General features: G+C 47.0%; 1 protein-coding gene across 2 annotated transcripts in view; it reads left to right on the forward strand.

Annotated features, from left to right (window-relative positions):
* Positions 1-1,107: 1,107 nt before the first annotated feature.
* LOC147123562 (uncharacterized) overlaps positions 1,108-24,400 on the forward strand; it is a 119,075-nt gene continuing 95,782 nt past the window's right edge. The window contains exons 1-2 of one of the 2 annotated variants that reach the window (XM_085974656.1): positions 1,108-2,322; positions 23,845-23,921. In XM_085974656.1, coding sequence (XP_085830782.1) covers positions 1,141-2,322; positions 23,845-23,921 — 1,259 coding nt within the window. In that variant the 5' untranslated portion in view covers positions 1,108-1,140. The remainder of the gene's footprint in view (positions 2,323-23,844; positions 23,922-24,400) is intronic. The other variant, XM_085974647.1, reaches the window with a different exon arrangement.

The following is a 24,400-nucleotide window of genomic DNA, read 5'->3' on the forward strand; positions in this document are numbered from 1 at the left end:
TTGCATTAAAAAACTATCAATGCAGGTACTGAACCAGTTAAAATACATGTGTGTTTGAAAAATTTCTGCAACCATTTGATACTTTACTGGGATCATCGTTATATTTGACTTCCTAATGCAATGCTGCAAATTAAAGTGAAATCTCATCAGTGCAAACCACTTGTTGCAAAAAAATGTTTCCCTAAAGCTGCTGATACTCCATGACCTAAGTACAATAAGGGTCATCAGGAGAAGCACAGACATGACCAATCAAATATATTGTAGAACACAAAGGCTGCTGTCCTGCTGGGACCTTTGAAAGTGCTATTTGTGGAATGCATATGGTCAGGTTGAATAATGTAGATTGCAATGTTAGAGGAATATCTTATAGTTTTGTTCAATTATCTTTAAGTATCTGGGAGAAAATTCACAGAATTGTTAAAAGTTTGACCTGTGATTATTGTTTACCCCTTTTATATATTCTTGGGATGTGGGTGACACTGGCAAGACCACGTTTGTTGCCCATCCCAGTTGCCCTTCTCCTTGAATTGTTGCAGTCCTTGTGGCGATGGTGCGCCCGCAATATTGTTGGCAGGAAGGTGCAGGATTCTGACCCAGAGACAATGCAGGAACGGTGATATATATGTCCATGTCCCGATGGTGTGTGATTTGGTGGGGAACCCTGGAAATGATGCTGTTCCCATGACATTGCTGGTTTTATGTTTCTTATTGGTCGAGGTAACAGGGCTGGGAGGCGTTGTTGAAGTCAAGTTATTAAGTAAATCGAGCAGAGTACATGTCAATGCAAATTGTATTTTGTCAGAAGGGGTCAGTTTATTCGATTAAATACCCTTTTCTCTTTCCATACTTTCCTATGTTCTTCTAGTGTTATTATCCTATGGCACAATGTACTATCACAACCAGGCACTGCCACGCCGCCGCACCACTCACCCCTTCCAAATTTCTTATCTTGGTTTTGTTAATTTTGTATTTTTAACACTGATTTTACATTTACAAAATTTGACATCAAATCTTTAATACAATATTATTTGGTGTAAAATTGATTTGTTCCTTTGACCTGTGTAGAACTCATTTTTGGTGATATATGTATTTATCTATAGTTATTTTACTCAACTCGATCTTTGTTATAGACCATTACAGATGAATTCTCCAATGGATTTTAATGAAATTAATGAATTGCCTGACTTCAAAAAGATGAATAGTCCATGTTTGAGTCAAACAAACCAAAAATGCTTACATAAGTTTGACTCACTTTCCAGTGTCAAATGTAAAGATGACTGCCAACACCAGGCATTCAGGGATTCTGTTGACTCAGGTTATAGGTCACTGAGTCCGTTCTTTGACAACAGAGACATTGACCAACAAGAACTTTCTGATGATTTTAGAAAAGTTGAGCATGGAATAAACAGATTGAGTTATTCCCATCGGTCTCCTTATCAACTGAATTTAGAAACTACTGCACTGGCACTTGCTACTCCGACTACACCTGGCAACTTTCCTGAGGTTTTTGAATTCCCTAAGCCACTTTCATTGACGTGCTGTCCTTCTATTCATGAAGCATTACGTTTGCCTGAGGGCTTATCACAAATCTCAGAAAATTCTAGTTTGCCACGTAAGATTGCACCTCAATGCATTTCTGATGGAATTTTCTATACTGATACCGTCAACAGACATGAAAATCAAAGGTACAACACTTACAGATCAGGCACTGAATGCAGCATTGATCAAAGCAACATTCCACCAGTTAGAGTTCTCATTGACCTCTTTGAGAATGTGTTTTCACAAAACTGGAGAAGCGAGACTTCAATGAAACATCGGTTAGACAGCAGAAATTCTGTAAGTGGTGCTGATTTCCCAGGCTCTTCTTTCCATTCAAGAAATGACAACAGACACAAAATCCATGCAAAACCTGTACAATATTTACATGAGAATTCTCTTCAGCCTTACACAAGCAGCCCAGCAGTTACTATGAGCCACCATACTATAACCCAATCACCAAAGCATAATAGTGCTACAGGGTTAGTCATTACTGTTAAGGAAGCGGTCCTCAATATGGATACAGCCTCATCAAATTTGAGAAATGAGCTGCAACAACCTGATGACAACGAATGTGATTCAATTTCTAATGGGCTGAATATAAAAGAATTAAACAAGGAGCCGATTAATATGCCACTACCAAAGAAGCTATGTCTGCAAAAGAACCTACAGATCAATTTGCATATAATGTGCACTAATAGATTTGATGAGACTGAAGAATTATCAAAGACCTCCACAGCTGACGCATTGCCAAGGAGAAAGACACGACTTCTGGAAGGACACGAGGTAACTTAGCTGTAAAATGTCATGTAATGGTCTAGTATGGTATTTCTGATTTTAAGAAATGCTGTTTAATCCTGTTAACATGTGCATTTTTTCATGGGGGCAATCTCAAATGAATTCCTAATTCGCATGCCCCAAACAGCACTAATTGACACTAAGGCCAGAATTTTCTGGGGTCTGTGCGGGCGCAACCGGAAGCGGGTCAGGTGGGAAATTTTTAAAAAGTCGGAGCGGGTTGGGAACCCATCGTCATCCCGCCCCCACATGCCTTTCCCTCGGGTGCATTTGCCAGTGCGGCAGCGACCTGACCCGCAGAGGTGGGCGACCTAATTCAAATCATTACCAGCTTGTTGTCAGATACCTAAGAGCCTTTTCCCCTCTACATTTCAAATTTCCCTGCATGGTCACGGGATTCATGCAGCTTGGGAAACACATCTGTCAACACGAAAAGAAAGAAATAAGGACTTGCATTTATACAGCGCCTTTCACGACCACTGGACATCTCAAAGCGCTTTACAGCCAATGACGTACTTTTGGAGTGTAGTTACTGTTGTAATGTGGGAAATCTGAGGCAGGAGTTGAGTGGCCATTGCTCCAGCTAATTACTTGACAGTATTAAATGTACTATAAAAGTTCCGACCTCACAGCTGAACACTTTCCTCAGGCAGAAGCTGTTGCTGGATACATTGCCAGCACAGATTTAACTTTCTGCAGGTTGCAAGTGTTTCCAGACAAGTCTCCATCCAGTGTCATCTCATTGGAAGAACCTCTCTCACCATTGACAGATTGCTTCTTTCAACTCTACTTGACCTGCCATCTATTCCATCAGCATGGGTGCCGTTTATACTCTCTCACCTTGGTCCTCAGAATCGGACTACAATCAGCCCCAACACCAGTAGCACCAGACACACCAGCAGCACCAACAACAACACCAACCTTCTCCACAACCATCTGCTGTTCCACAGGACAGAGGGCATCAGCACCCGAACCCATTGCTGCCCGGGAGGCCAGGGATGGCTTCATCATGTCCAGATTTACTTAACTTGACGCTGTACACCCATATGGCTGCTTTATGCTGCGCCAGGGTGGCACCACCCCACAGCAACACCATAAAGCATCGCTGCAATAACCAAGCCATTCCTTTCACGCTGACCACCATTGCTAGAGGTACCGTTATGTCTCACCAGTCACTGCAACTCACTAAGCCACTTCCAAAGGTGCACAGACAGCAAAGTGGTGAAAATAAAGATTTCAATGGTTGACATCACATTAACGGAATCTTGCCATTAACATTGATTAAAACTCCAAAGTAGCTACCCTTGTGAATACTATTTGTGTGTCATCTTTCTCTTCTGTGTGCTTCTATGAGTTGCTACCCCTGTGGCTTCAGCAGAGGTAGAGGCAGTCTGCTCACTTCCCTGCTGTGACTGTTTAGACACTCTTGGCAGACGTCTTCTGGGTTTTGGAGCTTCTGCTGACCCCGCCAAAGTCTGCTCCTCCTGCGACTGTGCGGGGGCAGATCGCGATCCGAGGAGGCATCTGTGGCTCTGACTGAGGGGGTGGCAATGGGGAAGTGAAAGTGCTTTGAGAGGACCCCACACTTCCCTCTCACTGTCATGGGCCACTCTGCACTTCCCTGCTAGCAAGGAGCTGGAGAGCACCTTGCTGCACCTCAGTGGGGCCATGAGGACCCACGTCTATGCTGGCATCCCTCCTAGAGAGGAGGTCTATGAGCCTCTGCCATCTTTGCTCCATAGATAGCATGTGCTCCTGTGAGTGGCGCATTATCTGCTCCATGCAGGTGGCCATCCTATCCATGGAAGAGCCTACAATCAACATCACCTGCGACACGGTGATGCTCATGTTGGAGATGGACTCCTCCATCTCTGCACATTCGCAGACATCGCGCTCGCAAAACAAATCAGAGCCTCCTGCACTTCTTCCTGCACCTCCAAGATTGCCCTCTTTCTGGATAGCCCCCGAGACTCAGCGTCCGCATGCAGCTGAGCAGAGCTGGGAGTGTCCTGCGGCCTCTGACGAGGAGTCTTCCCTGCTGTCCCTGTCTCCACCATCTGCTCTTGCTCACTTATGACTTGTGACACACCAAGTGACAACACTACTCTATCTTGCGTGGGACCCACCGAGGTATGCGTATCTGCGCTGGTGCTGGGTGCACTTATGTCTGGTGATGCTGCACCCTCAGAGGCTGGAGGCTCCTCTGAGGAGTTGTTTTCCTCTTCCTCCTGGACAATGGGGCGGGGGGGTGGGGTGGCTCTTGATGGACCTGTGGAAGAGTAAAGAGATGAGTTAGATATGTCATATCAAGAATGGGCACAGATACCATTATGCGTATGATGACCATTCACTGACTGCTGACATCAGTCCCCATATGAGTGACTGCTGTGTGCCATGTGGCTGTATAATATGTAATTCCTTCACCAGGTTGCTGAGATGTCCCCCACTCTCCATCTCCTACCTCCAGCTGCTTGGCCACTCCTGAGACTTCCAACGCAGCCTCCTCTGCTGTTGTGAGGGTCGCAAATGATGGAGGACCACCTCCAGTTCTCTCCCTCTCCCTCTTATTATGTGCTGTATTCTCCTGCAAGGAGGGAAAGAAGAGAAGGTTGAGTGAGAGTGATGGAATTAGTGTAAGGAATGGATGGGTTACATCTTTAGAGGGAGACTCTGATGGATTGGGGTGGCAATGCCGAGTGGGCTCCTTGCGTGTTGTTAGTTGGTATGATTGCATTAGGATGAGGGTGAGTGTGAGGAGTGGCTAGTGAGAAGGGGATGTGATAATGTAGATAGAGAGAGAGGGATGGGTGGACGTGCAAGATATGTTGGTGTGAGTAAGAATGTGCAGGAGTAGCGTTGGGAAGGCAGAGTGATGGGGATGTGATGAGAGGCACAGCAGGATGAAGTTGAGTGTGGCTTTGTACTAACGTTTCCTGATCTAATGAGGCAGAAATTCCATTCCCTACAGGTGTGTACGCGCTGTGTACTCACCCGTAGGGCCAATGGAAATGTCGGTTTTGGCATGCACTGGAAACTGGCATTTCCGATCTGTCAAGAAAGCTCTTGACAGATCCTCCGCCTGCCCGGGAGCAGGGCCACTGCGGGGGGAGAGTTCCGCTTTTTGGAGACCCTCCGCCCGCAGAAAACACTTACAATTCTTGCACCTGGAAAAGCAAGCGTAAGGCCTGCTTTTACCAGGATAAGAATTGAAAAAAGTAAAAAAAAGAATGTTTCCGCTGATTTATCATTTAAAAATACTTTAAAGAAAGGTAAGTTTATTTTTAGCCCCATTAAAAACTTTAATTATTTTTTTCAAAAAATATAATTTTTGTTTAAAATACTTAATTTATGTAATTTAAAGTCATTTTAAAAATGTGATTTAAAAAAAAAAAATTATTTGAAGTTTTACTATGTTTTGGGGGTGATTTCCATTCATATATTTGACAGGTCTTCCTGTCAAGTGTATGAAGGGAGATTCCCTTCCCTGATTGGCTCCCCATGGCCCACATGATCCCAGGGACGCTGCGAACCGCCTGCGCCTCTGGGATATGTGGGCCCTGCACACCGGCAGTTTGGAGAGGCCCAGCAATGGAACTCTGCCCCTCCCGGGAGCCCTCCGGTCCAGGCACAGATTTTTCCAGATCGCAGCTCTCTGCCCGCGGGAGGCCTGCGAACGGAATTTCTGGGCCATTGAGATCATTGAAATGTTTGTGGCACTGCACCCAGGTCCTCCTGAGCACATTCCTGCTGTTGACCTCCTCTGCAATTTGGAGCCAGGCTCTTTTTGTCTCCTGGGGAGGCCTCTTCCACCCATTGGAAGAACATAAAAACATAAGAACATAAGAAGTAGGAGCAGGAGTAGGCCATACGGCCCCTCTGGCCTGCTCCGCCATTCAATAGGATCATGGCTGATCCGAACTTAGACTCACGTCCACTTCCCTGCCCTCTCCCCGTAACCCCTTATTCCCTTATCAGCTAGGAAACTGTCTATTTCCGTTTAAAATTTATTTAATGTCGCAGCTTCCACAGCTCTCTGAGGTAGCAAATTCCATAGATTTACTACCCTCTGAGTGAAGAAGTTTCTCCTCATCTCATCTCAGAAGAGGACCTCCCTGCGTGCTCTGACTCCCTCCACAAGGATATGGAGGGAGTTGTCGGAGAACCAGGGTGCAGCCCTCTGCCTCTGTGCAGACATCTCTCCAGCTATTTGGAGCAATGAAAACCTCCAGTGTGCTGCCTGCACACTCCTAGATGAACCTTCAAATGCAACGTGGCCATGGCTCCTTTAAATATACTGGCTGAAAACGCATCAGACCCACACCATTTAATTGGACTGGGTAACATGCAGGGCGGGCTTAATAGGGCCCTTTATCGGAAAATCGTTTTCTGCAGCGGGATGGAAGCAACAATGGGGTTGCGACCCGCCACACCAGACCCAGACAGGTACAGAAAATTAAGTGTGTATTGAATGGATTGGACCTCCCGCCGACACCATCAGATGGACAAAGCAGAAGCACCGCCCGCCCAAAAAACAGCAGACATTAAAATCACCCTTGAGTGTAAAGTGAAGCCTAAAGTTGCCATTTTCCGCTATCTTTATGGAAGTCTCTGTTAAAATGGCTGGCAAAGAAACTTGATAAGAATGCTTCGCATGTTGATTCAACAGTGTCATGCAGTGTCATTTCAAGGCCTCAGATATTTTCTGAAGTTAAATGAAAACCATTGCAAGCAATAATTAAATACAGGATAAGTAACCAAGACTTAGAAAAAGAATTCATGTGGATCAATTTTTAAAATTGCACGCAGCCTAAATTGTATTAATGATATACAGCAATGGAATGAGTATATCATTTCACAATCTGAAACTGGAACAATATGGCTTACCCTTGACAGAGAAAGGTTAAAGGTTGTGAATTGGGCTCACAGACTGTTGTGCAGCACGCTAATTAAATCTCGGATTTGCACTTCACATGGGCCAAATTGTTCTTCCCGGTTGATGGATTTAGTTGTGAGAGTTCCTGAAGTTAATTACAGTATTAGCAATGCAATGCCCCAAACCTGCTGTGACTTGTTAAATCCAAAGCCTCCCCAGGATGCAGCTTAGTCTCTCTTTAATGATCCATGCTGTTGTGTTGACATTTAAAACACTGTGTATGACCACAGAGTCTAACATGAATGGCAGAGTATTGTGAATATAAAAAGAGTTTGCGTGAGTAAGAGTGCGCTTTGTTCAAAGGGAGATACATGACACATTGTGACAAGGTTATGAAAATAAAGATTTACTGTCGATCTGATTGTTTAGACTATTAAAATAAAGTCCGTCGGCTGAGGCATTAAAACAGCTTTAACTCTTATCTTTCTCCTCGGGAGAAAAAAAAGAAGGAATGGAAGTATGATGTTTATTGGGAAGATGCTGAAGGGTGTGGAGGAACAGAGCGCCCTAGGGGTTGAAATGTATAATTCCCTGAAAGTGTGAGTGCAGGTAGATAAAGCCATAAAATAAATTAGTAGAATCTTGGATTTTATAAATAGGGACATAGAGAACAAAAGTAAAGAAGTAATGATGACGTCCTACAAAATTTTGGATAGGCCGCAGTTAGCGAACTGTCTGTATTTTTGGCCGCCCCATTTTAGAAAAACTAAAGAGAACATACAGCGTCGATTCACTGGCATGATGCCAGGAATGGGAAAGTATAACTATGAGGAGAGACTCCAGATACTGGGACTATTTCCACTGGAGCAAAGAAGGCTAAGTGGAGATTTAATAGAGGTTTTTAAAATTATGAAAGGTTTGGATGAAGTGAATACGAAAAGACTGTTTCCTCTGGTTGAAGAGTTGGTGATGGGGTCATCAATTTCAAATTAGCACTAAGAGAGTTGAGGAGAGAGATTAGGAGGAATTTCTTTACACAGAGAATTGTTTGGAAAATGGAATGTTTTACACAGTTAAGATAGAGACCGTTGCTTCTTTTGAGAGAAAACTGGATAACTATTTGAAGCAGAGAAAGATAGAGGGCTATTTCGAGAGCATGGTGCAGTAGGATTAGATTTGGATTGCTCTAGAAAAGAGCTGGTACAGACACAATGGCTGAAAAATTGGTCCATGCAGTCTTCGGTTTTAGAGTGCCACTTGGATTACTAAGCCTCCAATATTGTGGGAAGGAAGCATGCGCACATTTCCAGCTGGAAGTGTGCCGTTCGCCATATTGGATAAGGACAAACCCATGCCTGAAGCAGGTGTTAGGCCCTTTGCCTATCTGCCTTGCTAGCTTTCTTCCTTCCTTTAAAAGCCTGTTTAATGCCTATATCCCCTAACTCTTCTACCACTCCACAGTATCTGTTTTTGCCTTTGTGAATTGTCTTGGGATGTTTTACTATGTTAAAAGCACTGTATAAATGTAGGTTGTTATTGTGTAGGGAATAGTAGGCACAAACACAATCAACAACTTGTATTTATAGAGTAGCTTTAACATAGTAAAACATCCCAAGGCGCTTCACAGTGAGCAAAGAAGGGGACATTATGACAGGTGATGAAAAGCTTGGTCAAAGAGGTAGGTTTTAAGGAGTGTTTTAAAGGAGGAGAGAGGCGGAGAGGTTTAGGGAAGGAATTATGGAGCTTAGGGCCTAGACAGATGAAGGCACAGTCGTCAATGGTGGGGCGAAGGAAGTCGGAGATGCACAAGAGGCCAGATTTGGAGGAATGCATGTCTTATCACTCCGTGGCACAATGAGCTGGCGTCCCCTAGGGTAATATTTATTTATTACCTCTTCTGTGAGAAAAAATAGCTTTGTGGTACTGTAGCGACAATTTCCAATAAGCCCACAATAAGGTGCCTGCTCCGGCTGTTTTCCAGCCTGGCAAAAAATAAAGGAACAATTTTGAATATTTAAGTATGAATCTGTTATTGGAACTTTTACCTGGAGTTAGTTATTCACTTTCCTCAAGAACTGGCATCAATTTTATAAACGACCTAGACTCGTGTGTATTGAACAGCATTATAAAGTTTGCAGATGATACAAAACTTTGCAAAGTAATAGATCATGATGAGAATAGTTACAGGCTTCAGAGTGACAGGATGGTGAAATAGGCAGAAGCATGGGAGATGGAGTTCAATGCGGAGAAGCGTGAAGTGATGCACTTTAGGAGGACTAATATGGAAAGACAGTGTACTATAAATGGCATGACTTTGAAAAGTGTTGATGAGCAGAGTGACCTTGGTGTCCATTTACATAAATTCTTAAAAGTGGCACGGCAAGTTGATAAGCTGATTAAAAACACATATGGGTTACTTGGGTTTATAAATAGAGGAATAAAATATAAAAGCAGAGAGATCAAACTTTATAAACCACTGGTTAGACCTCAGCTGGAGTATTGTGGACAATTCTGGGCACCGCACTTCAGGAAAGTTGTAACAGCCTTAGAAAGGTTACAGAGGAGGTTTACCAGGGTGTTACCAGGGATGAGGGACTTCAGTTATGAGGAGAGGTTGGAAAAGTTAGGACTGTTCTCCTTGGAACACAGAAGGTTAAGAGGTGACCTAAAAGAGGTTTCAGGATGATGAGAGGTTTTGATAGAGTAGATAGAGAAAAATTATTCCCTCTGGCGAGTCCGTCAATAACCAGAGGCCACAGATTCAAAATCATTGGAGAAGGATCTAGAGGAGAGATGAGGAGAAATGTTTTCACACAGAGGTTTGTCAGGGTCTGGAACGCTCGACCTAAAAAGGTGGTGGAACCTGATTTCATAAATAATTATAAAAGGGAGTTGGGCAGGTACTCGAGGATGAGGAACTTACAGGGTTGTGGACAAAAAGCGGGGGATGTGTGACTCAGCATGACTTTATGGCGATAACTGCCGTCAATCCATGATCCTGAAGATGGGAGAGAGTCAACCTCTGAAATCTTTGACCAGTGTGTCGGAACCTTGTGGTTTAATATATTTAAGTTGCTCGTGCACCAGGGAACACATAGGGAGGGTGCAGAAAGTGGAATTTTTCAGAAAACTGAGCAGATAATGTCATAACAATACAATAATGCAGTTACGCAGTACTTTACACTTTGAAATGTCTCAAAGCTCCTCATGCAGAGAATTACTATTCAGAAGTACAGCGACTGTTGTTATGTAGGCAATCATAGTACTCAGTAACTGTTGATTTGTACTGAGTACACAGGGGACATGCTCTTGCTTCCTGCTTCCGATGAAATCCCTGCAGTGAAAACAGTTGGCTGCACTATGAATGTACAGATAGAATGTAGCTTTGTCAAACTTCCAGAACAATTTGTACTTTGTGTGCTTGGAGACTATGACCCAAAAATTCCTCAGATCGTGATGCTGGCAGTTACGCTGGGGTCACATTGAACCTGCTTGAGTTTGCAGGGTCAGTGGGAAGGCACTTCATTTGCATGGGTCAGGGGGGAGCAAGTGCCACTTTGGGTATATTTCTGGCACTAGCCTGCCTATGCCTGCCAGAAACTCTGGGCCCCTGAGCACGAGGGCCATCTGTCAAAAGATTTTTCTTAACAAAAATTTTAATTCTTCGTCGGCCCAGGCCAAGCAAGCAGCAGTTGGACCCACATGTGCCCTGGTGTCACTTGATGTACCAGCAACCATGAAAATGTTGGATTCCCTTCCAGGTTCAGAAGCAGGAACCCCTGGTTTAAGGAGCCCCACTGCCCCTGGCTCCATCCCCTTGAAGTAATTTGCCTTATGAGGGGTAGATGGAGGTTCTGCCCCCTTACAAGGTAGACAGAAAACTCTCAAAAATGGCAAAGGTCCATCACGAACCTGGTCTCCACCATTTTCCTGTGGGTTCTGTCAGTCTCCTGCTCGAATTATGGCCCCTATAACTTAAAAAAATACTCTGAGCATAGCACCCCTAATGGCTCAGTTGGTATATGAAATGCATAGTCGGGAACTGGGCCATACAGAACATGCAAGTCCCAGGTTTGTTTCCTGATCTAGGCCGCAGTCTCCAGAGATGCAAGACATTGCTCGTGGCTAATGTTATCTCAGTATTTCACAACTGGGAGGCTTAAAAATCAGTCAGGGCTCTTATATCCTGATTGGTATCCAGTAACTCTTGTGGGGAAGAATGGATATTTGACCATTGGCTAAGGAAAGATTCAGGCTCAGCTATTGATAATCTTGGTATGGGTATGCCCTCTAGTACCTTGCTCAAGATAGGATAGGTGGAGAGAAAATTTAAAGCACAAATCAACTAATAGATTTGAGTAAAAATCAAGCAAAGAACTCTCCTGGATTGCAAATTTAACTCTTCAGTGAAGGGAGAAAATACTAGTGAAGGATTAGTCCTGTTGAACACTGTTGAAGCACATCTACTGGTGGGTTAGTGAATGACTGACATTGATAATGTCCTTGGGCACATTTCAGCCTGCACTATCCAATTAGCTTGACCAAGAAGGTTGGCATAAATAGATTAGGAATGGCATCGCAGACCTCTCACCCCTCACCCCGCTGAATGCACCGATCTCCGGCCTTCCTCCCTCCTGCAATGGCCTCTCTCTCCCCTTCCCCTCCCCCGCCCCTCACAACCTCTGATCTCCAGCTTGCCCCCTTCCGGATACCGGGAAACATTCCCAAGGGTTCCCGGCTGCAGCCTCCTGCTGTTGGTTTTCCCACCCAGCAGCCGGCCAGCCTGTCAATTTGTCTGGCTGCCGGGCGGGAAAGCGAAGATAAAAATTATAATGAGGTCCTGCCGTTAAATTCGGCAGGACCTCCGTGTTCTGGCCTTGCATCTTTCTCCAGTTTCTCTCCTATCTCCCCTCATGCCCTCGCCAAGCTCCTTTTGTCCATGAGACCCACCTCCTACTCCCGTGACCCTAAACTGCTGACCACCCATCTTCTCTTCCTGCTCCCATGTTAACTGATATTGTTAACAGTTCTCCCTCCTCAGGTACTGTTCACCTTTCCTTCAAATCTGCCATCATCACCCCCTCCTCAAAAAATCAACACTTGACCCCTCCGTCCTTGCAAACTACCACCCCATCTCCAACCTCCCTTTCCTCTCCAAAGTCCTTGAACGTGCAATTGCCTCCCAAATCCGTGCCCATCTTTCATTGAGCTCCATGTTTGAATCCTACCAATCAGGTTTCTGCCCCTGCCACAGTCCCAAAACGGTTCTTAGCAAAGTCACAAATGACATCCTATGTGACTGTGTCAGTGGTAAACTATCCCTCCTCATCCTTCTCAACCTGTCTGCAGCCTTTGACATGATTGATGACTCCATCCTCCTCCAACACCTCTCCACCATCGTCCAGCTGAGTGGGACTGCACTCGCCTGGTTCCATTCTCATCTATCCAGTCGTAGCCAGCGAATCACCTACAATAGCTTCTCTTCCCACTCCCGCACCATTACCTCTGGTGTCCCCCAAGGATCGATCCTTGACCCCCTCCTATTTCTCATCTACATGCTGTTACTCAGCGACATCAACCAAAAACACAGCGTCAGTTTTTACATGTACGCTGACAGCACCCAGCTCTACCTCACTACCACTTCTCTCGAACCCTCCACTGTCTCTAAATTGTCTAACTGCTTATCTGATATCCAGTACTGGATGAGCAAAAATTTCCTCCAACTAAGTATTGGGAAGACCGAAGCCATTGTCTTCGGTCCCCGCCACAAACTCTGTTTCCCTAGCAACCGAATCCATCCCTCTCCCTGGCATCTGTCTGAGGCTGAACCAGACTGTTCGCAACTTTGGTGTCGTATTTGCCCCCAAGTTGAGCTTCCGACCACATATCCCCGACATCACTAAGACCACCTATTTTCAACTCTAACATCGCCCGACTCCATCCCTGCCTCAGTTCGTCTGTTGCTGAAACCCTCATCCATGTCTTTGTTACTTCTAGACTGGACTATTCCGACGCAGTCCTGGCTGGCCTCCCATCTTCCACACACCATAAACTTAAGGTCATCCAAAACTCTGCTGTCCGTGTCCTAACTCGCACCAAGTTCCGTTCACCCATCACCCCTGTGCTCGCTGACCTTCATTGGCTCCCAGATAAGCATCGCCTCGATTTTAAAACTCTCATCTTTGTTTTCAAATCCCTCCATGGCCTTGCTCTTCCCTATCTCTGTAACCTCCTCCAGCCCTACAACCCTCCGAGATCTTTGCACTCCTCCAATTCTGGCCTCTTGCACATCCCCAATTTTAATCGCTCCACCATGCCGTCAGCTGCCTGGGCCCTGAGCTCTGGAATTCCCCCCAAGACCTCTCCACCTCTCTACCTCTCTCTCTTCCTTTAAGGTGCTCCTTAAAACCTACCTCTTTGATCAAGCTTTTGGTCACCTGCCCATATATCTCCTTATGTGGCTTTGTGTCAAATTTTGTTTGAGAACGTGCCTGTGAAGCACCTTGGGAAGTTTTACTATGTTAACGGAGCTATATAATTACGAGTTGTTGCTGTTATTGCCAGGTTTTCCCCATGCTTCCACGCTCCTGCATCCTCACCCCCTCCATCCTCACCCCCCTCCCCATAAACATCGGGGCCTTCTTCTTTTTATAAATTTTGCAATATTTTCTCTTTTCCTACTTTTAAGCTCCCATTCCTTGATTCATACCATGACCAAAAAGATGAATGGCTGAGGACCCCCCATCCTTCTCCAGTGCTGCCTTGTAACTCCCCTCTAGGAGACAAATGAGAGCAGTCAAGATTGATTCTCCCTTCCTGCTTGTAAGGATGTCTCTGGTTTTGTTTCTGTGCTTTCACTAGTCGTATGGCTAAAACTGGGGACTCACTGCTTGAGGATTCTATTCTATTCAGTCCTCTTCCAGCCCCTAGAGAGTATACAAGAAAGAACTTGTCATCCAATAGTTGATCCTTTCTCTATAGGAGATATTTAACCCTACCTGCTCGGTGGAAACTGGGCGGACATTTAAAATCGGCTGGAAGACTTGCCTGCCAACTTCTTGTCAATCTGCTCCCTTCTTGCAGTCTTCAATTTCGGTCTTCAATTTCAACCAGCTCTTCTGAGCAGGCAGCAAGGCCGCTCACCTGAGACCAGTGGGATACTTCTTAGACTATGTAGATCAGGGTACGCTGACATCATCAGAGCCTGGCTGCTATTTTAACTGGTGGCCTAAGCGGCGAATCCATTGTGGCCTTCCCAGCCGATGAAAATAGCGGGAAGAGGAGTCGGGGCCAGAAGATTTCCTAAGAGTTAAGTATTTAACCATCTTTTTACTTTCCTTGTAAGGAAAACATGCTCCTCCAGGCTCCACAAGGAAAGTTTAAGTCTCCCCTTCCACGTGCAACTCTCGGGCAGGCAATTAACCCGAAGAATGCAGATGAGGCCTGGATGCTAAAATCGCTTGGGTCTCATGCTGCCGAAATCAGGGGAGAGTCAGGGGTGTTTGTCTTGGCTCTAGGCCCTCGTCCACTCGATATCCACTCCGAGTTAAGTCGGGGCTTCTGTTTCCCTGTTATTGGTGCTATGATGATCATAGCCCCTCTGAAAGTTCCTCTCTTGTTCCTGCTAAATTCAAAATATGACATCCAACATACAGGGCCTTGGTGAGACCGCACCTTGAGTATTGTGTGCAGTTTTGGTCACCTTACCTGAGGAAGGACGTTCTTGCCATGGAGGGAGTGCAGCGAAGATTCACCAGGCTGATACCTGGGATGGCAGGAATGACGTACGAGGAGCGATTGTGTCGATTGGGCTTATACTCACTGGAGTTTAGAAGATTGAGAGGGGATCTCATCGAAACCTATAAAATTCTGTCAGGCCTGGACAGACTAGATGCAGGAAGGATGTTTCTGATGGCCGGGGAGTCCAGAACCAGGGGTCATAGTCAAAGGATAAGGGGTAAGCCATTTAGGACAGAAATGAGGAGGAATTTCTTCACCCAGAGAGTGGTGAACCTGTGGAATTCTCTGCCACAGAGGGCGGTGGAGGCCAGTTCATTAAATATATTCAAGAAAGAGTTGGATATGTTTCTTGAGGCTAAAGGGATCAAGGGATATGGGGAGAAGGCAGGGACAGGGTACTGAATTTGGATGATCAGCCATAATCTCATTGAATGGTGGAGCAGGCTTGAAGGGCCGAATGGCCTACTTCTGCTCCTATCTTCTATGTTTCTGTATTGCTTTTACTCCCTTAATCCAAGCTTGGAGTCACCTATTCACTACTTGATTTAGCTTGACTGCCCTCCTACATTTCTTTCAAACTTTGTATATCCTGCCCTATGGAACTTAATCCCTTACCTTCAGTGAACTGAACATTTCCCATTCATCTTCTCCAATGATTAATGAGTTGTAGAGATATTTTTAATGCCAGTGATTTACTCCAGATATTCAAAGCAAGAAAGAAAGTTGTCGATAATGTGTGAGACTGGACAGGTAGGTATTAGATTATTGACTTAGGTCAGCTACCCATTGCAGATATCTGTGCACCAATTTGCTGATGATACAAAGTTAGGTGAGAAAGTAAGCTGTGAGGAGGTCGCAAAGAGGCTGCAAAGGGATATAGACAGGTTACGTGAGTGGGCAAGAACATGGCAGATGGAATATAATGCGGAGAAGTGCGAAGTTATCCGCTTTGGTAGGAAAAATAGAAAAGCAGAATATTAAAAAAAAAATTAAATTCGTTTATGGGATGTGGGCATCGTTGGCAAGGCCAGGATTTATTGCCTACCCTAATTGCCCTTGAGAAGGTGGTGGTAAGCCCCCTTCTTGAACCGCTGCAGTCTGTGTGGTGAAGGTACTCCCACAGTGTTGTTAGGTAGGAAGTTCCAGGATTTTGACCCAGCAGTGATGAAGGATCGGCGGCGAAATGGTGAGAGACTGGTAAATGTTGGTATTCAGAGGGACCTGCGTGCCCTTGTACATGAATCACAGAAAGTTAACCTGCAGGTACAGCAAGCAATTAGGAAGGCAAATGGTATGTTAACCTTTATTGCAAAGGGATTGGGGAATAAGAATAAAAAAGTCTTTCTACAATTGTACAGGGCCAAACCTAGAGTATTGTGTACAGTTTTGGTCTCCTTACCTAAGGAAGGATAAGAACATAAGAAATAGGAGCAGGAGTAGGCCATAAGGCCCTTCGAGCCTGCTCCGCCATTCAATAAGATCATGGCTGATCATCGCCCTCAACTCCACTTTCCTGCCCAACCTCCATATTCCCTGATTCCCCTTGAGTCCAAAAATCTATCTATCTCAGCCTTGAATATACTCAAAGACTCAGCATCCACAGCCCTCTGGAGCAGAGAATTCCAAAGATTCACAACCCTCTGAGTGAAGAAATTCCTCCTCCTCTCGGTCTTAAATGGCCTACCCCTTATCCTGAGACTATGCCCCTGATGCGCCATCAATTACTCAAAAGACTGAAGTTGAGCGAGTAACAATCAGGCTTTTATTAACTAAAGAATGAAGGTCTTGTCTCGAGTGGTCGACCCGTCCAGAATACTAAGGGACTGGGAGGTAGTCACTTATATACCTGGAATAGTGGGAGGAGTCAGCCGAGGCATGTCCAGACCTGTACCTAGTGGAATACACATACAGACACAGACAGGTATGACAGTGGTTTACCACATTCACCCCTTGTTTAAAAATGAGTCCGGCGGGGTGAAGTGTATTTAAAAGTTCGTGTATTGGAGTCTCTCCGGAGGTCTTGTCTGCCGCTGTGATCGACGTGGTGACGGCAGGGGTGGTGGAGCTTCCGGCGTCGCGTCCCGTGTAGGCTGGGGCCCTGGAGTGTAGTCCTCGTGGGTGACGGTCCAAGGCGAGCCGGCTGCTGGGGTTGGATATCGGGTCGTGGGGTGGGGTGGTAATGGGTAGTGGGTTACAGCGGTCCCCGAGGGTGCGAGGTCTCGTATGGAGACTGTGTCCTCCCGCCCGTCCGGGTACGCAATGTAAGCGTACTGGGGGTTGGCGTGGAGGAGGTCGACCCTCTCGACCAGGGGGTCCGTTTTATTGGCCCTCACGTGTCTTCTCAGTAGTACCGGCCCTGGGGACGTCAGCCATGGCGGTAACGATGTCCCCGATGTGGACTTCCTTGGGAAGACAAACATTTTCTCGTGAGGGGTGGCATTGGTGGCAGTGCAGAGAAGTGACCGAATCGAGTGGAGCGCATCGGGGAGCACCTCCTGCCAGCGGGAGGTCGGAAGGCCCCTAGACTTTAAGGCTAGTAGGGCAGCCTTCCAAACAGTTGCATTCTCTCTTTCCACCTGTCCGTTCCCCCGGGGGTTGTAACTGGTGGTCCTGCTTGTGGCTATACCCCTAGCGAGCAGGTACTGGCGGAGTTCGTCGCTCATAAACGATGAGCCCCGGTCGCTATGGATATAGCTGGGGAAACCGAACAGGGTGAAGAGGCTGTTCAGACATTTAATGACCGTGGCACTGGTCATGTCCGGGCAGGGGATAGCGAACGGGAACCGGGAGTACTCGTCAATGATGTTGAGGAAGTACACATTGCGGTCGGAGGAGGGGAGAGGCCCTTTAAAATCGACGCTCAGGCGTTCGAAAGGGCGAGTGGCTTTTATCAGGTGGGCTCTGTCTGGTCTATAAAAGTGCGGTTTGCACTCAGCACAGACTTGGCAGTTCTTGGTCATGGTCCTGACCTCCTCAATGGAGTAAGGCAGGTTGCGGGCCTTGATGAAGTGGAAGAACCTGGTGACCCCCGGGTGGCAGAGGTCATTGTGGAGGGCCCTCAGCCTATCGATCTGCGCGCTGGCGCAGGTGCCACGCGATAGGGCATCTGGGGGTTCATTGAGCTTCCCAGGCCGGTACAAGATCTCGTAATTGTAGGTGGAAAGTTCGATTCTCCACCTCAAGATCTTGTCATTTTTGATTTTGCCCCTCTGCTTGTTGTTGAACATAAAAGCAACTGAACGCTGGTCAGTGAGCAGGGTAAATCGTTTTCCGGCCAGGTAGTGCCTCCAATGACGCACAGCCTCCACGATAGCCTGGGCCTCCTTCTCGACCGCGGAGTGTCTGGTCTCCGGGCCCTGGAGGGTTCGTGAGAAGAATGCCACAGGTCTCCCCGCCTGATTAAGGGTGGCGGCCAGAGCGAAGTCGGACGCATCGCTTTCCACCTGGAAGGGGATGGATTCGTCCACTGCGTGCATGGTGGCTTTGGCAATGTCTTCCTTGATACGGTGGAAGGCTAAGCGGGCCTCTGCCGTCACGGGAAAAGAGGTGGACTTGATCAGCGGACGGGCTTTGTCTGCATAGTAGGGGACCCACTGAGCGTAGTAGGAAAAAAACCCTAGGCACCTCTTCAGAGCTTTTAGGCAGTGGGGCAGTGGGAGTTCCATAAGGGGACGCATCCGGTCCGGGTCGGGACCGATGACCCCGTGTTCTACAACACAGCCAAGGATGGCGAGGCGGTCTGTGCGGAATATGCACTTCTCCTTGTTATATGTCAGGTTCAGGAGTTGGGCGGTGCGGAGGAATTTCTCGAGGTTTGCGTCATGGTCCTGCAAGTCATGGCCGCAGATGGTCACATTATCTAGGTAAGGGAAAGTGGCCTGCAGCTCGTTTTGATCGACCATCCGGTCCATCTCCCTTTGGAAGACGGAGACCCCGTTGGTAACGCCGAAGGGAACCCTAAGGAAGTGATAGAGGCGGCCGTTTGCCTCAAAAGCAGTATACTGGCGGTCTTCAGGGCTGATGGGGAGCTGGTGGTACGCTGATTTCAGGTCAATGGTCGAAAAGACGCGGTACTGCGCGATCTGGTTGACCATGTCAGCTATGCGGGGGAGTGGGTAGGCGTCCAGCAGGGTGTAGCGGTTTATTGTTTGGCTGTAGTCGATGACCAGGCGTTGTTTCTCGCCGGTCTTAACGACCACAACCTGGGCTCGCCAGGGGCTGGAGCTGCCCTCAATAATCCCCTCCTTCAGGAGCCGTTCCACTTCGGTTTTGATGAAAACCCTGTCCCCGGCACTGTATCGCCTGCTCTTTGTGGCGATGGGCTTACAGTCGGGGGTGAGGTTAGCAAACAGTGGGGGGGGTGGGACTCTGAGTGTGGAGAGGTTGCATCTAGTGCGCGGCGGGCAATTTGGAGGCTGCTGGCTGCGGACTGTGAGTGGGGGGAGGGGGCCACCGTACGCCATCGTAACGCTTTTGAGGTGGCACTGGAAATCCAACCCCAGTAGAACGGCAGCGCAGAGGTCGGGCAGGACCAGGAGTTTAAAATTATTGAACACAGTCCCGTCTACTACTAGTGTCACCACGCAGTAGCCGCCAATGTCCGCTGACTGGGACTCGGAGGCCATAGAAATCCGCTGGTGCGCAGGCAGGACTGGGAGAGAGCAACGCCGCACCGTGTCGGGGTGGATGAAGCTCTCTGTGCTCCCGGAGTCAAAAGGGCAGTTTATTGCATGGCCGTTTACCTTAACGTCCATTTTGGACCGAGCTAGCTGGTGCGGTCTCGTTTGGTCCAGCGTCACAGAGGCCAGCGTAGGGGTCGGTGTGTCGCTGCGAGTATCAGATGGGGGGGGGTTGGCGGTCTGCTGCGTCCCGGCTGGTGTCCAAGATGGCGGCGCCCATGATTCCCATGTGGCTGGAGTCGTCCAAGATGGCTGCTGCTGCGGTGGTTCGCACATGGCTGGGGAGGCCCAAGATGGCGGCTCGCACAGCCCACACGCGGCGCTGCTGGCGTTCGGGGTGGCTTTGGCCTTGCAGACGCTGGCGTAGTGTCCCTTTTTCCCGCAGCCCGAGCAGGTTGCATTCTTCGCCGGGCAGCGCGCTCTGGGGTGTTTGGCCTGGCCACAGAAGTAGCATTTCTGGCCTTGGGATACTGCTGTCTGGCTTTGGGACACTGCTGCGGTAGTTGGGCCGTTGTTGGGCTGTGGCTGGGGTGGCACGGTGCTATGGGGCTGTCCTACCGTGTCCCAGGTTGTCGTTCCCCGCGGCGTCCACGGTGCAGAGGAGTAGGCATCCATGCCCCGGAAGGCTGCGTCCAGCGTTAGTGCGATGTCGGAGGCTTTGTCGAGGGTGAGGTCACTCTGCTCCAGCAGTCGCTGTCGGGTGTAGTTGGACCTGTGGCCCGCTACGAAGGCATCCCGGATCAGTTCCTCCGTGTACTTAGTGGGCGTTACCGCCTTACACCCACAGGCCCGGCCAAGCACGGACAGTGCTTGGAGGTATTCCTCAGTCGATTCCCCAGGTTGTTGCTTGCGACTCCCCAGAAGGTGCCTAGCGTATACTTCGTTCACAGGGCGCGTGTACTGGGTCTTGAGGAGCTGGAGGGCGGCTGTGTACGAGGTCGCGTCCCGGATGACTGAGTACACTCGGTGGTTCACCTTGGAGATCAGGACAGACAGTTTGTCCGCATCCGTTTCGACCGCAGTGGAGGCAGTCAGGAATGTCTCGAAGCACGTGAGCCAGTGAGCAAACTTGGTGGAAGCGTCCGCTTCCCGACTGTCCAGGTCCAGGCATGCTGGTGTGAGGATCTTCTCCATTATAAAAAATTTAGTTAATAAAATTGATGCGCCATCAATTACTCAAAAGACTGAAGTTGAGCGAGTAACAATCAGGCTTTTATTAACTAAAGAATGAAGGTCTTGTCTCGAGTGGTCGACCCGTCCAGAATACTAAGGGACTGGGAGGTAGTCACTTATATACCTGGAATAGTGGGAGGAGTCAGCCGAGGCATGTCCAGACCTGTACCTAGTGGAATACACATACAGACACAGACAGGTATGACAGTGGTTTACCACAGCCCCTAGTTCTAGACACTCTAGCCAAGGGAAACAACCTCTCAGCATCTACTGTCAATCTCCTTCAGAATCTTGTATGTTTCAATGAGATCACCTCTCATTCTTCTAAACTCCAGAGAGTATAGGCCCATTTTACACAATCTCTCATCATAGGACAGCCCTCTCATCCCAGGGATCAATCTAGTTAACCTTTGTTGCATCACCCTCAAGGCAAGTATATCTTTCACAGAATCACAGAAACCCCACAGTGCAGATAGAGGCCATTTCGGCCCATCGAGCCTGCACCGACACATATCCCACCCGATCCCTGTAACCCCTACACCAACGCATATCCCACCCTATCCCCGTAACCCCACGTATTTAATCCCCCTAACACTAAGGGTCAATTTATCATAGCCAATCAACCTAACCCGCACATCTTTGGACTGTGGGAGGAAACCGGAGCACCCGGAGAAAACCCATGCAAACACGGGGAGAATGTGCAAACTCCACACAGACAGTTGCCCGGGGCCGGATTTGAACCCGGGTCCCTGGCGCTGTGAGGCAACAGTGCTAACCACTATGCCACCGTGCTGCCCTTAGATAAGGAGACCAAAACTGTGCACAGTACTCCAGGTGTGGTCTCACCAAGCCCCTGTACAATTGTAGCAAGACTTCCTTACTCATATACTCCAACCCCCTTGCAATAAAGGCCAACATGCCATTTGCCTTCCTTATTGCTTGCTGTACCTGCCTGCAAGCTTTCTGTCTTTCTTGCACAAGGACACCCAAATCTCTCTAAACACCAACATTTGAAAGTTTCTCACTGTTTAAAAAATATTCTGTTTTTCTATTCTTCCTACCAAAGTGAATAACCTCACATTTCCCCACATTATACTCCATCTGCCACCTTACTGCCCACTCACTTAGTCTATCTATATCCCTTTGCAGACTCTTTGTGTTCTCCTCACAGCTTACAGTCCCACCTAGCTTTGCATCGTCAGGAAACTTGGATGCATTACACTCGGTCCCTTCATCTAGGTCATTAATATAGATTGGAATATAATAATTAATAGGATATACTTGCCTTAGAGGGAGTGCAACAAAGGTTCACTGGACTGATTCCTGGGATGAGTGGATTGTTCTATGAGGAGAGATTGAGTAGCCTAGGCCTATATTCCCTAGATTTTAGAAGAATGAGAGGTGATCTCATTGAAAGATATAAAATTCTTAATGGGCTTGACAGGGCAGGTGTTGGGAAGATGTTTCCCCTAGATGGGGAGTCTAGAACTAGGGGGTCACAGTCTCAGAATAAGGGGTTGGCCATTTAGGACTGAGATAGGGAGAAATTTCTTCACTCAAAGGGTTGTGAATCTTTGGAATTCTCTACCCCAGAGGGCTGTGGATGCTCAGTCGATGAGTATATTCAAGTTAGGGATCGATAGATTTTTGGATACTAAGGGAATCAAGGGATATGGGGATAGCGTGTGAAGGTGGAGTTGAGGTAGAAGATCAGCCATGATCTTATTGAATGTTGGAGCAGGCTCAAGGAGCCGAATGGCCTACTCCTGCTCCTATTTCTTATGTAAGAAGTCACACAACACCAGGTTATAGTCCAACAGCTTTATTTGAAATCACAAGCTTTCAGAGCGCTGCTCCTTCTTCAGGTGAAGTGGAGAAATGCATAAAGACACAGCTTATATAGTCAGAGAATCATGTCAGATGTTTACAGGTAACCTTTCCAACTGCCATTTATCACACCTCGGCAGAGAGATAATCACAGCAGTCAAAGGTGTGAATGGTGTCCAAACAGGTCAGTCAGGGAAACATTACATCAAAGAACAATGAGGTGGGGTCACAAGGGGTCAAATATTGCAGATGCTGGGGTCTGTATGAAAAACAAAAAAACAGACAAAAAACATTTTTTTTTGGCTGGAAATCACAGCAGGTCCGGCCGCATCTGTGTAGAGAGAACAAGCCAATGTCGACTCGAGTCTGGATGACCCTGCGTCAGGTGGGGTTACATGTAGCGTGACATGAACCCAAGATCTTGGTTGGGGCCGTCCTCATGGGTGCGGAACTTGGCTATCAGTTTCTGCTCGACGATTTTGCGTTGTCGTGTGTCTCGAAGGCCACCTTGGAGAATGTAATTCAGGCTGTGTTTTTAAAGAATCGCTTCACAACTCTTGAGTGTATGACTGAGCTACTGGGACCAGTGGTGTTCTGACATCACTCACATGTCCCTGAGCCATAATATTTTGTATAAATTATTAAATTATATAACATTTTATGATTAGGTTTGTGCTGTAATTTTGTAGTTTTTATATCAAATTACAAGTGTTTAAATAAATGTTGTACTACTGCAGCTTATAAATCAGGAAGGCCTCCAGTTCAACCATGGATCTGTACTAAGTTAACTGATATCAGTGGGGGATGTCGTGCAGAGACTACAATTGGCCTCAGTGCCGCTGGGCTGGAGGGGTTGTTTCAAAATCAGCCATGGTTCCCACTCCTGACTGATAACCAGTGACCCCTACTTCACGCGTGAGCCTTAACAAGTGAGTGGCCGTAGGCTATTTACTGTGGGGCATCATAGCCGAGCCTAGTCCTGTCCTCACCCAACGGGGTGGGAGAAAAATGAACAAAATTTATAAATTCAGCGGTTTTACTGCAAAAAAAAAAAAACTACCCTCGATAAAGCACATACAATTTTAGTATCCAGCTTCTTGATATTTTGTAAGTGAGCAGGTTGGCTTGGTTCAATCCTGGATTTCTGAATTGTTTACAGGTTAGACGCTGACATATTGGCGATGGAACATAACCCTCTTGTATCAATCTGTGTTTCAGAATATTGTAATGTCAAATAATCTACTGGACGGATATGATGCTCCTCCACAGAAAGCTTCCACTGATTTCGAGGAAAGGTTGGTCTGACAGGTCATAATTCTTTTGGAGAAAGCTAAGATTGAATGAGGTGTCGCTAAGTGTAGTCATGCTTTCCATTGCCACACACGCCCTCATTTTGTTGGCGGGCTGTGAAGCTGCTAAGGAATCTGAAATGCACTGATTTTGTTTCATTCGGATAGATAAATGTCAAACGGTGACATTTTGTTAGAAAAACACATATTGAATGTCTCATGGAATTGATCTCTTTAATTACTTGCTATTTATTTATATTTTGCTGCTCATCAAGAATAAGGATGTCATTGCTGGGAAGACAACTTTCAGCATCTAGAATGAACTCTCAAGCAGAGCATAGCATTGGTGTCATATAAAGTACTGCTACTTCTACACTACCCCAACAGCGTGACTTGGCCCTAACCACAGAAAAGCACCAAGACTAGTTCTGAACTCTATTAATCATTGGCGACAGCCTGGCTGACTGCACACTCGATGGATTCTT

Source organism: Somniosus microcephalus, chromosome 2 (assembly GCF_052327205.1).
Source record: "Somniosus microcephalus isolate GS21.2 chromosome 2, FLI_Smic_1.0, whole genome shotgun sequence".
In the NCBI taxonomy this organism is placed as follows: Eukaryota; Metazoa; Chordata; class Chondrichthyes; order Squaliformes; family Somniosidae; genus Somniosus; species Somniosus microcephalus.